This window comes from Haemaphysalis longicornis, unplaced genomic scaffold (assembly GCF_048455015.1).
Source record: "Haemaphysalis longicornis isolate Haplotype H1 unplaced genomic scaffold, Haemaphysalis longicornis Haplotype H1 scaffold_8, whole genome shotgun sequence".
In the NCBI taxonomy this organism is placed as follows: domain Eukaryota; kingdom Metazoa; phylum Arthropoda; class Arachnida; order Ixodida; family Ixodidae; genus Haemaphysalis; species Haemaphysalis longicornis.
In genome coordinates, this window is record NW_027526445.1 from 82,802,268 (window position 1) to 82,815,110 (window position 12,843).

The 12,843-nt window shown below is 43.0% G+C and overlaps 1 protein-coding gene across 1 annotated transcript; it reads left to right on the forward strand.

Annotated features, from left to right (window-relative positions):
- Positions 1–713: 713 nt before the first annotated feature.
- On the forward strand, positions 714–12,456 carry LOC144149981 (saxiphilin-like). Its single transcript, XM_077681743.1, has 5 exons — positions 714–814; positions 1,967–2,025; positions 2,539–2,569; positions 9,640–9,900; positions 11,962–12,456. The coding sequence occupies exons 2-5, from the start codon at positions 1,996–1,998 to the stop codon at positions 12,303–12,305; spliced, it is 666 nt and encodes a 221-aa protein (XP_077537869.1). The 5' UTR covers positions 714–814; positions 1,967–1,995; the 3' UTR covers positions 12,306–12,456.
- Positions 12,457–12,843: the final 387 nt, after the last annotated feature.

A 12,843-nucleotide genomic window follows, 5' to 3' on the forward strand; every position in this document is an offset into this window, starting at 1 on the left:
TTGTGAAACTCATGACACCTGCGTTGAACAGGTGCACATCAGACAAGAAGAACTCCGATTCCGGTGATGTTGTACGCTGTGTTGCCAGTTTCCGTGTCTATTTTATTCGCGCGGAATGATAGGAAAACACAAGTGAAGAAAAAACACAATGTAGCAGTAAAATACCTTCTCCATGTAATGTGCGACAAAATACGGAGAAACGAAAGCAAAATGAGCGGCGTAAATTAGACAAAGCAGTTGGATGTCCTTTAAAAAATTACCACCAGGCTTTCTAACCCTCACCATGTAGGCAGGCGCAAGAGCTCCGAGGATTTTTTTATGTTTTGAGCGCCGTGCGTTTGCCGTTGCCTAGACTACAGAAGTCGGAATATATCATGGGTATTTACTTAGTGACGGAATGCTTCTTCTTCGGAAAATTTTGAGTCACTAGGCACGCAATCTTAATGTTGAACGTTCACTTGCGTGTCTGCTATCGGTATCCCTAGCCAGGGTACAAGCGTCAGTGTACACTTGCCCCCTGTATCGCTTACAGCAGGCACTAACAAAACCCGCAAGCCAGACTGTTTGACGTGACTGCTTTTGACCTTGCCCGTTTCTGAGCGATAACTGTCTGGCCCCTCGCCTTCCTGCCATTGACATACGATCCGATCATGGCAATCTCTATTTGGAGAGAAATTTGAGTGTTACTGCGGCCTGTCGCCACGGCACGCCAATCTGCTTTTGCCCTTCATAAGCGCGTCGACCAGACGTCGTATCGTCACAAGTCTTCCAAGCCTCTGACTGCAACTTTCGTGGGGAATATCGTGCAAAATTTGTAAGTGCGCCCGTTGGCTCTTTCTGCTTCGGCTGGACTTGCCCCATTACATTTGTTTTTTACCTGGACGGAACTACAATAAGATATTTGTTTCTATCACCAGATTGTATGTCTGTGGTTGCTCGCCTAATGATGAATAGCTAGCGCTCATTTAGATTTGAAGAAAAACACTTGGAGCTCCGTAATGCAAGAGGTCGACTTGATAGGTTCGCTGCTGGCGTAATTTCGAATGGTCAATTCTCTGTTAGTGGAGGCATAACAAGTTTTCATTTCTTCGTTATGCCGATGAAAACTCCGCTTGCAATACAAAATATTTTGAAAGGTTTCCATGAAAAATAATTACGAATTTTGATTCGCAAATAAATCTAGGTAATTACAAAGCATGGTCGATGTAGTAGGTAAAGCAGTATAATATATTTGCCGGATACACGAGAGGCGTTCCCCTTGTTTTTTGTAATGGTTACAAGAATCCTCCTGATGGGTTTAGGATACGCATTACGTTGTTGCAGTATTTTACGGTTGATTTTTGAAACGATGAAACATAGCATTTTTTTCTATTTTCGTAATTATGTTCGTCTAATTTTCTTTTTGAGTTCTTTACGCCTGCAGAAATATGGAACAATGCATATTCTCGGTGCAGGCTTATAAAAAAATTCCTTAATTCTACGAGCAGAACTGAAGGCAAAATTCGGTTCATAATCTTAACTAACTTTATAAAAGTTAAAAGATGCCTCGAAAAGATAGGTTAACCAAGAATCGTGATTGGCCATTGGAAGGATTATTTAGTGCAAATCCTTCAATTTTCTTTTTGAACCTTTATGCAGTGTACCAATATCAGCACAAAACGGCTGGATCTGCAGACGTACCCGAAATATATCTCGCTATTCGCGAACATCTTTTAAATCTCTTGATAACGTTGCAATTGTAAATTTTCGCAACCTAAATATCGCTGCCCCATGTTTATGTGAATACGACCAGTCGCTTTGGCTTAGCTTTGGCAGGTCAGCCACAGCTATTCGGTGCGACAGCCACTCGGTATACTTGTTTCCCACTTTTACATTGGTTTTAAATCATTTTATAGGTTGTCATTCAAAGCATGTATGGACATATAATACTCGATGGTGTTTGACGACACCCTGTTACATTTTTTAGACGGAAGAATACAAGAAGAAGACGAAACCATGACTCGCATTCTCCTTATTTGTGTTGTGGTGAGTAGCCCTGGCAATTGTTGCAAAATGGTTGTTCTCGTTGCTTCATCTCGGTTACCAAATACTTTATTACAAAGTTTGCCAAAAAGCAACATAAAAAGCAATTAAATTCAGCCTTCTTGACTGTTTGCCAATTTATAACTATTTTTCCCTCTACACGTTGTATTACTCTGGTTGGTAAGGCATCAAAGCATCTAGTAATGAACTGGAGAACTAAATTCCCCAGACACACTTAAAAACTCTACAATGCAATTGTTTCAGTTCGTCACTATTTTGTTGCGTGAATTGAATTTTGAATTTTTGAAAAATTGTAACGAACTGCTTTATCAATTGTAAAATGTGACTGTTTTTTCTTGATATCCCTCTTGTCTGCAAAGGTGTTCCCTTATGTTGAGGTCGCGAGCAACACGTCTTATTTTGAAGTTCAGCCACACTACACTGATGGCTGACCATTCGATTGAAAGCGACACAACATCTTGTCTCTTATTGAAGATCCTATATTTGCTTTTTCAGACATGCGCGTTCTTTGCGGACTCGCTTGCTGGTAAGCTGATTATTCCACCCCATACCTTTGATTTTAACGAGCCACGCGTTCACGATGCTTTTGAGTCTCAGTTTCACGGGACCTTTAACTCAGTTATTAAAAATATACGAGTACAACGATTAAGCTGAACCTTTTTATCCGATCGCACAATACTTCGCTTCTAAGCACTCAAAAATCCGGTCCTATTGAGAGCAAGATCTGGCAGCATTTCTTTACTTTGGGGTGGTCCGTACATGACGCAAAAATAACTGAAATATACCAAGAACTTTTATGGGAGAACATTACCTGCAATGAGTGAAACTTACGGCTTGTTTGTCTCCTAGAAGTTGCGAAAACTGACTATGATCCCAAAGTGCGGACACATATTTATTGTGTATATCGCTTTTGTTCTAAGGTCAACCGAACACAGAAATTTGGTGCGCGTGTATATCTCCCCTCTGAAGGTTTCCAAACTTTCTAACTGATCGAATATATTATATAAATAAACATTGTTCAGCCTATGAAACTCTTGTTGTATATTTGATGCAACGCATAAGTACCTAACTACGAGTTGAAGTCTATTTCTATTAAGTAAAAACAAACTATTTAAACAATATCAATTCGACGGGAGAGAAAACTAAAACGCAAAACAAAACGACGAACGAGCTCTATTTAAAAGCGTTGAAGCGTAATACGAAAAAACGGTTCGCTAGACCGTTCTACTAATGAAACCGAGGGATGAGTTAATTGGTGAGATGATACCACAACGCAAAAATTAAAACAAAGATCGAGTTCTATCTCGAGGCACTAAAGCGCTACGCAACCAACAATTTTTAGCGATCGGGCTAGTAGCAAAACAGAGCAAAACGTCGCCGGTTAATGCCCCAAAAGCGGCAGTCATGCGATCAGAAAATTCGGTGTTAAGAAGGTTAACAGAGGGAGCAAGGAAAGAGGACAAGGTGTTACGGGACAAGGCACTTAACATATGTTTCGTCTCTCGACTACATTGGTTGGAAAGCAAGAAGGTAGAGGTCAAATATTTTAGTTATTTTATAGGCCTCCGCACCAAAAGGAATATTACGAAGTGGGTTTCGCATCAATTGTCATTTTTTAGCGGAGAGATGCACTTTTCAAAGAATCAAAATGAAGCAGGCTCACACGAATGCGTAAGACTTGAAGGTAGAGAAGCGGTACACAACCGTAGCATTTTTCCTTTTTTTCGTCTTACGGCATTGTTTCAGCCTTGCTGTGGTACGACGGACCACAGCTAGACGTTCTTTTTCCTCTATCGCACGCGGTCCTGCGCTGCACGTGGTCTCGTAGCCTTCCTTCATGGCGCGCGCTTATCGCGGCGGCGGCGGCCTCTGCGCCTTCCTCCGTCCCGTCCCGCGTATGGGTCCCGCGCACATCCGCTTTTTCTCCTCGCCTATCTCTCCCCGGCCGCCTATCTCTCCATGTTATCGGACCGCTGCTCCATTCCGGGCGCCTGCGGAGTGGGGTCTGGTTTTACGTCCAGCCCTGAATGGTAAAACTGGTCACTCCGTGAAGAACGCCCGAGGTAGCGTAGTGTAGCTTGGGCTAGAAAGGAAGGGTGTAGAACTGGTCATGCGAAAATTAAGGAAACGGCTCTCTTCATTTTCCTTAGGAGAAGCTCACTTAAATACCTTTAAAGAAAGAAATACGCATGACCGTATGCATCGAGATGTGTAATAGGGTGCGTTTGTTATGTTCCGGAAAGCTCCATTAGAAAAAGGAGGAAATCACGTCGGACAGTACTGCCAAGCGCCTTTAACTTGGTTAGATTTCCCAGGAACAATGCAAATAATAAACCCGCGGAGCAAGATATGTATAGAAGATCTCTTCTTTTGTGGTTTCGCTTCGAGTTTATTTCCGTTTTACAATTTACACAACTAGCATTTTTTATCACATTCAAACACCCACGTTGAAGCATAATAATGAACGAATGCAACGACTTTCGTTCAATGATATGCAATTGTAAACGCCATACGTTAGAATTAAGATTTATGCAGAAGCAAAACTCTGTAATTCGACATAACTATGGTGTATCTACTATATTGTTGAGCAGATTTCGATATATGACACCTCTACTGCCACAACGCGTCCACACAGTTCCTCGTAATTTTGCATTACTTGAGTGTTCCAGGGTACTTTGTGGTTCTTCCGAAGCCTTTAGTAATAACCGTTGAAAGGTTAATTCGGCGAGTGTGTTGGCATCTATTTTAGTTACGAATCTCAACTATTTGACGGTAAATGTTTAAGGCTAACGTTGTTTATAATGTAGTGCAGTTTTTCGGGAGCGATACTTTCGAAATAATGTGCTGTAAGGGGCACATAGAGTCCAAGACGTGAGATATTCTTGGGATTTCTTTTTATTTTCGCAACGAGCAGTCAAAACGTTCGGCATCCCCGAATTTTGTAGTGGTGGTTTGCACCAGCGGGCGCCTAATTATAGTCCCTCTCACTGCTTCAGCAGTAAAGTTTCCGCCCGTTTATTACTTAATTATCCCACAATGTCCTGTTTTAATATGACGGTGGAAGCCCGAGGTAAAAATTGTGAACGACATGTGCACAATGACAATGAAATATAGTTGGGATGTCAGTGGCTAATGCCTGCGTAATAAGTTTGCCGAATTTCGCGGTATGGTCGGACAACCCATCGTAAAAGAGAATATTTAGTGCTGCCGCCTAAGGCCCGTGATGACGCGGTTGGAGAGGAGTGAGCACGCCGCTTCTTCAGCTATCTCACTGCCACTAATTCTTTGATGACAAAGATGTGAATGTAAAACCACAACGATGGGTGTCGTTGCCTGTCTACGATGGGCCAATGTGCAAGGTGTGACGAAGATGGAGCTGCTTGTTATAAATTATGTATTTCGGGAATGCCTAAACTTCCTTTTAAAGAAGACAGTACTTCGTTGTCGACCTCCACTGGAAACATTTTGTAAGGGTGTCTCTCCGTGTATCTGTTTGTCCGTCGGTTTAGGCATAGGGATAACAGGTAACGCAATTAAGGTTCCAAAAGTTTACGTAGGTAAACACTTTTCGCATTACTACATCTGCTACCATGCTTCACCTATGTCAATATTATAGAGTGAAAAAAAATTTTAGAACTAGTGATTTTAAACATCAAGGCGTAGCTGTAGTAAGCAGAGGTCTTTTATTTGAAGTTCGATTTGCGTTTAGTACTTTCGAAAGCAGCAGACAATATATTTGTACAAAAATACAAAATGTCCTTAAGCCCTAGGTTACACCTCGTTGCGGTGCTCTAATTCCCGCAATAGAGAAAGGTTAAAAAGTGGTGCACAGGCAGTAGAACGTGGGAACGTTGGATTTAGCTAAGAAAACCTAATTTGTGCTCATCATTTTTGTAGTGAAACCAAAGGGTAACACCGTGACGGGTGGGTGGGAGACAAAAGGAACATTTACGTGGCTGGGGTGGCCAAAAAATGCCATCCTTTGAAGGTATTTGCAGGGACGTGAGCGGATACGCGGTCACTATTGCCAATTGTCGAAAGCGATATAGGTATCCAGCCCCGTACAGATCGTCATAACATTTTTGTAAGCAGTGAAAACTTTCCTCTACTCAAACGCCAATGGCTTCGAGGCCTCCCCGGGGTTTCACTGCTTGCCACGTAGGCGGCGCCGCATTTTTCACTGAAGCGTATTTTTATTTCGCTTCCAATGCCTCTGAGAATGCCCGCATGCCCGCGACACTCGGCCTTCTGAACGCTTCAAAATTATAATACCAAAAGAGATTAAAGTGAGTCGCCCATAGGCTGAAAACCGCGCTCTTTCTTAATTCAGGAACAAAAGTTGCGAAAGTGTGTTGTTCTCAAGAAATTTCAGCATATTACCTCACACCAAACCAATTTAAGTTAGCCGTGTTAGCAAAAGATAACTGAAAAAAAAACAGCAGAACAAGACACATCACCAGAAGACGAAATGGCCCAGTTATGACCTATTTTATTAGGCGCTACACCAGGGGTCCTTTTAACATTTTTATTTATACTTATCCGCAGGGCGCACAAGGTACCGTTTGCAAGGCATACATTCTGTATTATCCGGCAACGAGTAGCAATGGACGGGTGGTGCCAAGAAAATGCATCTGCCCCTCAAAAATTTGTTCAAATGTTGTCTTAAGCCTGTGATGGCGAACAGATCATTGCTTGCGTCCAAAACAGCCAAGGTAACCAGAAAAAGAGGCAAGCAGATAGAAACGCATAAACGGAGAGAAAAAACTGGAAGCTAAAACGTCGTTATAGATGTACAGTACGGAGAAATTGACTAACAGAAAGAAAAATTTGATGATAATTCCCAGGTCAGTGCTTTGCTTTTTAAGGCTGGAGAACGTTGCTTGAAAACCCAGAGCGGTGTAATGAAGTATTCGGAAAATGATGGGATATGCGTGGTCTGCGGAAAACAAAAACAGAAACTATGCGGCACATAGTGTTAGTATGCGAGGGTATACATCCAAATCTACACGAGGGAAATATTCTGCTTCCAGAAGCCCTACGATTGAAGGGTAGCACAGAGGAAGTTCACTTCAAGTCTGTCGATGCGACGAAAAGAAGGTTATAATGCTGGTGGACGAAAAGCAGAGAGGTGAATATTGCCTAGGACAGTTATAACAGAAAAAAAAGGTATTTTGGGCCTAAGTTTTCTGTGCCTGCCTTATCCAGCGCTAGCATTAAACCAAGAGTATAAAACAAAGGTATATTGGTCCGTTTTTGTAACATGACACGTTATCGCCCCGCTACAATTTAGAAACCAACAGCCAATATCATATTCATCAACGGCGTTTTCATGAAGCGGTTAACGTGACACACAGATGGTATAAGGAGGCGTGAAGTGTTCTTTTTAATAAACGTCCCCGCCTTGGGACCTCCGTACTGATAGTCGAATAACGTTTTTACTCTAATTGACATAAACAACTCCAGATGATCTCTGGCGGAAAAATTTATTAGTTGCCATTTCATGAAGAAATGGAGTTAGAAATATTTATCATGCGCATGTGTGCGTGTGCCAAGAAACAAACCCCCCCAATCGTCCTACTCCCCGTAGAGAACATTGTGCCCAACCTTCGTGGAATGATCTGTCACATGATGTTCTCTCCGCTTTTTCACGCTGAGTGCGCAAAGCCGCTTACCTCTGGTTCCAGCGCGTGCTTACGCGGTCCACTTTGTGACAGTTGTGAAAATCTGCTGACGGAATGATTTGGGCCTTGCAGTCATGGAGACATTTCAGAGGCAAGTTCCGCAAAGTCCATGTCGGGTGAAAAAGCCGTGCCTCCGACAAAGGTAGAAGGGCCGCCAGCTGTGCAATCGCTCCAGCCTTGCACCACTACTAGAAGCTGCGCCAATTTCCAGCAGCCAAATTGATAGCGTATTACTTTGCGTTTTACATGTACAGACAAGTAGAAGACGACAGTAGAAAGTTCGGGAATATATTAAGAGCCTTCCAAAGCGGCTTATAAAAACACACCCAAATTGTACTGCTGCTCATCTGCTTCATTTGGTTGCGCTTAAAGTTATATTAGAAACAACTAAGAATAATATGACCACGCACATAAGCCCCTCTTTAACACGTGGATATTGAGGTAGTAGCGGGAACTGATATCAGCCAGACACTTTTAATATAGATTACTTTGTGAGGTGATACCTCCTCTGCAATTCGAGGGAACTTTACATGAGTTTCACCTAAATTGGCTAATCTAACCACTTTACCTTGCTATGGTGTGTTGTCGGTAATTTGGCACCTATTGTTGCTATAATCATTTGACCACAAAAAAGAAACCCAATATATTTCTGTGCCCCACTTGTCAAAGCCGGAAGAAGTTATACGTGACTTATAAAATAAGTTCCCTTTTCTCTCAGGGGCTTTATGAAATTAGCTTTGGTGCTGGAGTTTTGTGCCAGCAGTTAGGCACGCTTAAAAATATTTTCCCGGAAAGGTGGCAACAGCAATGGCTCCCACCAAATGAGATTGTTCTGAATTTGCCAGCGTAGCGGAGACCTCTGCCCTGGTTTGACAACTAAGGCAATCTTGTAGCATTAAACGTCGTCAAATAAAGACCGTAGATTTCTAACGCAGAGGGAGGTGCGCTTCGACGATTTTATTTGTCAATGAATTATTATGCTCCTGCATTCGTAGTCAACTGTTCTTTTCATGATTCCGCGAAGATGTCCCTCCGGCAGATTAAGTGAAAATATTATAATTTAGTAAATGAGCGTTTATAAAGCACAGAATTACAAAAACGATCGGTTAAATAATATATCGAATGGCTTTGCCTAGGCATGTTCCTCATCGCGTAGGCAATATGCAGCAGCCCTTATAATGAGTTCATTTCTAACCAGTGAAGTTTCTGATGGGGGCGAAAAGCGAGAACGGCAAGGTTTGCAATTTTCGCGCGAGTAAAGATAAGCGGGTGGTCGAAACTCATGCGAAGCGCTGAAACCCGGCACGTCACATTATTGATTGGTTGTAAGGTTAACGCACCGACACCATGCAGGTGATGAGGCATGCCGTATTGGAGGCTCCGGATTAATTTTGACAACCCGGGAGTATTTAACGTGTGCTGAAACCTCCCATACACGGTGTTGCTGCTTTTTGCGTCCATCAGAAAAGCAGCCGCGGCGGTCGGGAATCAAACCCGCGACCTCGTACTCAGCACCACAACGTTTTAGCCACTGAGGCACCGTGGTGGGCCCGGCACGCCTTATAACCAATGTGTAGCTACGGTGAGTTAAACCTCGCCATCGATAACCTTCCAATCATTGTCTCGCCATGCTATTGGCGGCAACCTAGCTACCCAAGCAATAAACGCATGATACTCAACTGGCTGGAGGTGCGGCGTGGTGTTTCCCTTTGTGTAGAACGTGCATTTTTACAAGAGTTTGGGATTCAGTTTTTCTCAAGTTCTTTTATTATCGTCCCATGAGCAGTTACTGTGTTAATAAATAGCTTGCCAGTAGCACCTTTCCTCACCAATGTACATACGTGCTATCCTGAGCATTTTTGTAGCCTATGAATGTGCACAAGTTCTAAGAACGTTTTGTCATTGTTCCCCACAGCATCCGTCCCACTGACCGACTGCCAGCGCCGTCGAGAAAGGGAGCTGCGGGTCACGCAAACCCAAAACCTAACGGGCCTCGTGGTTCCGGAATGCGACGAGAACGGCGAATACCTCCCTAAGCAATGCTTCGGACAGGCTGTTCGGGGACCTCCCTTCTGTGCCTGCTACGACAAAGAGTTTGGGCAAATCAAGGCGCCATCCAGGAAGATTGTATCTTGCAACTGCATTCGTCAACACCATGAGTGGCAGCGCATCTCCCGTAAGTGTCCCGCTGTATTTTAACGGGATATTTGTTTAACAATTGTAACAACGGTTTTCGGTATATTTAAGGAACTACTGGCACTTTTCTTCATCAATGCCAAAAATAAATAACAAACCCATTTTTTCCCAACACAATGGTGGGCGCAATGCTTGACCTTAGGGACAACGAAAACAATCAAATTCCAAAACACTGCCTGCCAAACAAAAGGGAAAACACTTCTGCCAATACAAAGCAGAATGGGTAAAAAAAAAACGCAAAACCATCGACCGACGTAAACGAAAACCCTTTGTTTCGCTGAGCGTTACCTGAAAGCAAATATTTCGTATCACCATAATGTAGATATTTTTCTGCGAGAATTAGCACCGATGACGTTCTTCAAAGGCTGCGCACTCTTCCAAGAAGCGTAGCACATCCGGCCTTCTCATGCCCAGCTCGAAGTTCAACTTCGCAAGAAAGGCGAGTTATCGCACCAGCGAAGTGTCGCAACCCGAGGGGCGACGCTGATTGGTACCCACTGTGGAATGATATAGCACGACACTTTTTCGCGCGTGCACGCCCCAGCTGGCAAAAGCGAGAGACAGCTGGGACCGCGGATGAGAATCCCTGCAAGAGTTTCGGCGTACGATACCCATTCCACAGCATCGAACATCTGGGGAGCATTGGAAAATAAAAGGGACACAATTAGGAAAGAAGTGACCAGGACAAGCGCTGACTTTCAACTCTATTAGATGGAAAGACGTATTAACTGCTTATACATACACAGAATCTGCCTCCCCCAGCCAATCCAAGCTCCCCCTGACAAGCTGGCCGCCCCTTTGCCTGCATATATACACACACACACACAAACACACACACATACACGTACCTATAAATATAAATATATATATATATATATATGCATATATATATGTGTATATAAATATATATATGTATATATATATATATATATATTTCTTTATTTATTTATTTATATTTAAAAGTATATGTATGTGCGTGTGTAATTTGCATAATAATGGGCAACGTAGCTGCTACAAGAAAACAGAAACTTATGTAGGTACCGCCCCAGTTCGCAGCCGTGCCGAATACTCGAGAAAACTTTCCTTCATCGGGTCTTCTAAGCAAGTATTGTTGTTTTAATGTCGTCACTCCACCGGCTTACCTGTGAATTAGCGGGTTCACCGGGATTGCCACTCGGTAATCATTCCAGGGATACTGATTCTAAAGATGCACCGGGAGAAACTATGGGAGTTGGTTGCACGTTACCTCTTGCTTTGATTTGGTGACGATACACTTCATTGTCGTCCTGCAAGTAAAACTTTACAATTTGAATATTTTCACGGGGCTTATATGATGAATAATTAGGAATTTAACAGTCGGTCTTGCTTTTTATATTTACAGAAAAGGAAAACCATGGGCACACATATTTATTAGTTGACTAGAGCGTTTCTTACGATGAATGTGGTCAGCTAGCATAACGCCCTTGCAGACGCAACAAAACTGACTTGGTTCGGGAAATAATAAATTGAGCCTTCCACAAGCTCTATTAGGAGATGTGAAAACATATGATTTGAAAGGCTGCACGCCCATCGGTTTCTTACCGCCCGACGAGATCCCCACAGTCTCAATGGCAATATACGCGGCGGCGAAAAATTTTGGTCAGTTTACTGGGCATTGCACCCAGAAATTAGAGCGCGAAAATTGTATACTGATTATTTGGTAAGACTACTTCAGGAAATAGCACCGGGACGCTTCAGAGGTCTTGCAATTTTTGAAAAATTGTTGAAAGATTTTCTTGCAGACTTGTAAGAGCGCGTTTTAAAGAACGCCATCTCTAATCTGGTTCTTCCACAAGTTACAAAAGAAGTACTGCCAACTTAGGTATTTCTTTAACATGTCAATGTGGCGTAAATACTTAAAAGCATTTAAATTCTTTCCAAAAATATCCTAGGGTGTAATAATCCTTTGGGGCCCATTTCAATGAATTTGTGCCGTCAATGATGTGTTCAAAAGAGAATACTCATTTCGTTTCGAGCATTGAGGGTATTCCGTGTTTTGCAGGTTCTCAAAGGGGCGATGAGCCCCGCTGCAACGGCACATCAGGCGAGTTCCATGCAGTTCAGTGCAGCGCCACTCACCACTGGTGCGTTAACACAACATCTGGGGTGCCGAATGGAGAACTATTGCCGGGCGGTTGCTCCACTGACCTATCCAGTATAACTTGCGCGATCGGTGGCACTCACCACGGCCATGAAGACCACGGACACCATGGAGGAGCCCATGCTCACCACGGTGGCTCGTCGGACCAGCACAACTCCACACACAGCGGTGAATCTTCTACCCAACACGGTGACACATCTCATCAAGGCGGATCTGGGGAATCAGGACACAGTGGCCACCATTAATAATAAGGTTACTGAGATTCAGATGTTTGTTGAAGAGGATGTCATTCTCTAACATCATTGGTTCCCATTGCTGTGAAATGTTTGCTTCCAATGTAAAACAACTGTTGGTGTAAAGCTGAATAAACAACAGACCTTCAGTATGGAAAGACAACTGAATGTGAACTAGCCCTCAGAAACACTGTACCACCACTGCCTCGCATTAGTGAAATGTGGAGCCATTGAATTCCCAGAAAAAAATTGAGACATTGTCCTTAGAAGATTTCAAACTGACGTTGAAGCTCCGCACAATACTGGCCAGCGGATATTTATTGCACTGGGATAATCCGACAATATTGCAGTTAACTTCAGTGGCCATCGAATGTACCAGAATAAATTTACCCACATTTTGTTTGTAGCTTTATCATTAACTTATATTCCGTGCCAATTACTTTATAAGTTACAATGGATATTTATGTAGTATCCATTTTTGTCAATTTGAGAGCTAGCACCCTGCTCTGATTGCGTGCAACTTGAGATCAACGGCATTGGAGACACAGTG

Bases quoted from the DNA above. Each gene is read 5' to 3' on its own strand.
- LOC144149981 (XM_077681743.1), top strand. From the start codon at position 1,996: ATGACTCGCATTCTCCTTATTTGTGTTGTG. The intron at 2,570-9,639 runs GTAAGCTGATTA...TGTTCCCCACAG, and splicing joins CTTTGCGGACTCGCTTGCTG to CATCCGTCCCACTGACCGAC. The intron at 9,901-11,961 runs GTAAGTGTCCCG...CGTGTTTTGCAG, and splicing joins TGAGTGGCAGCGCATCTCCC to GTTCTCAAAGGGGCGATGAG.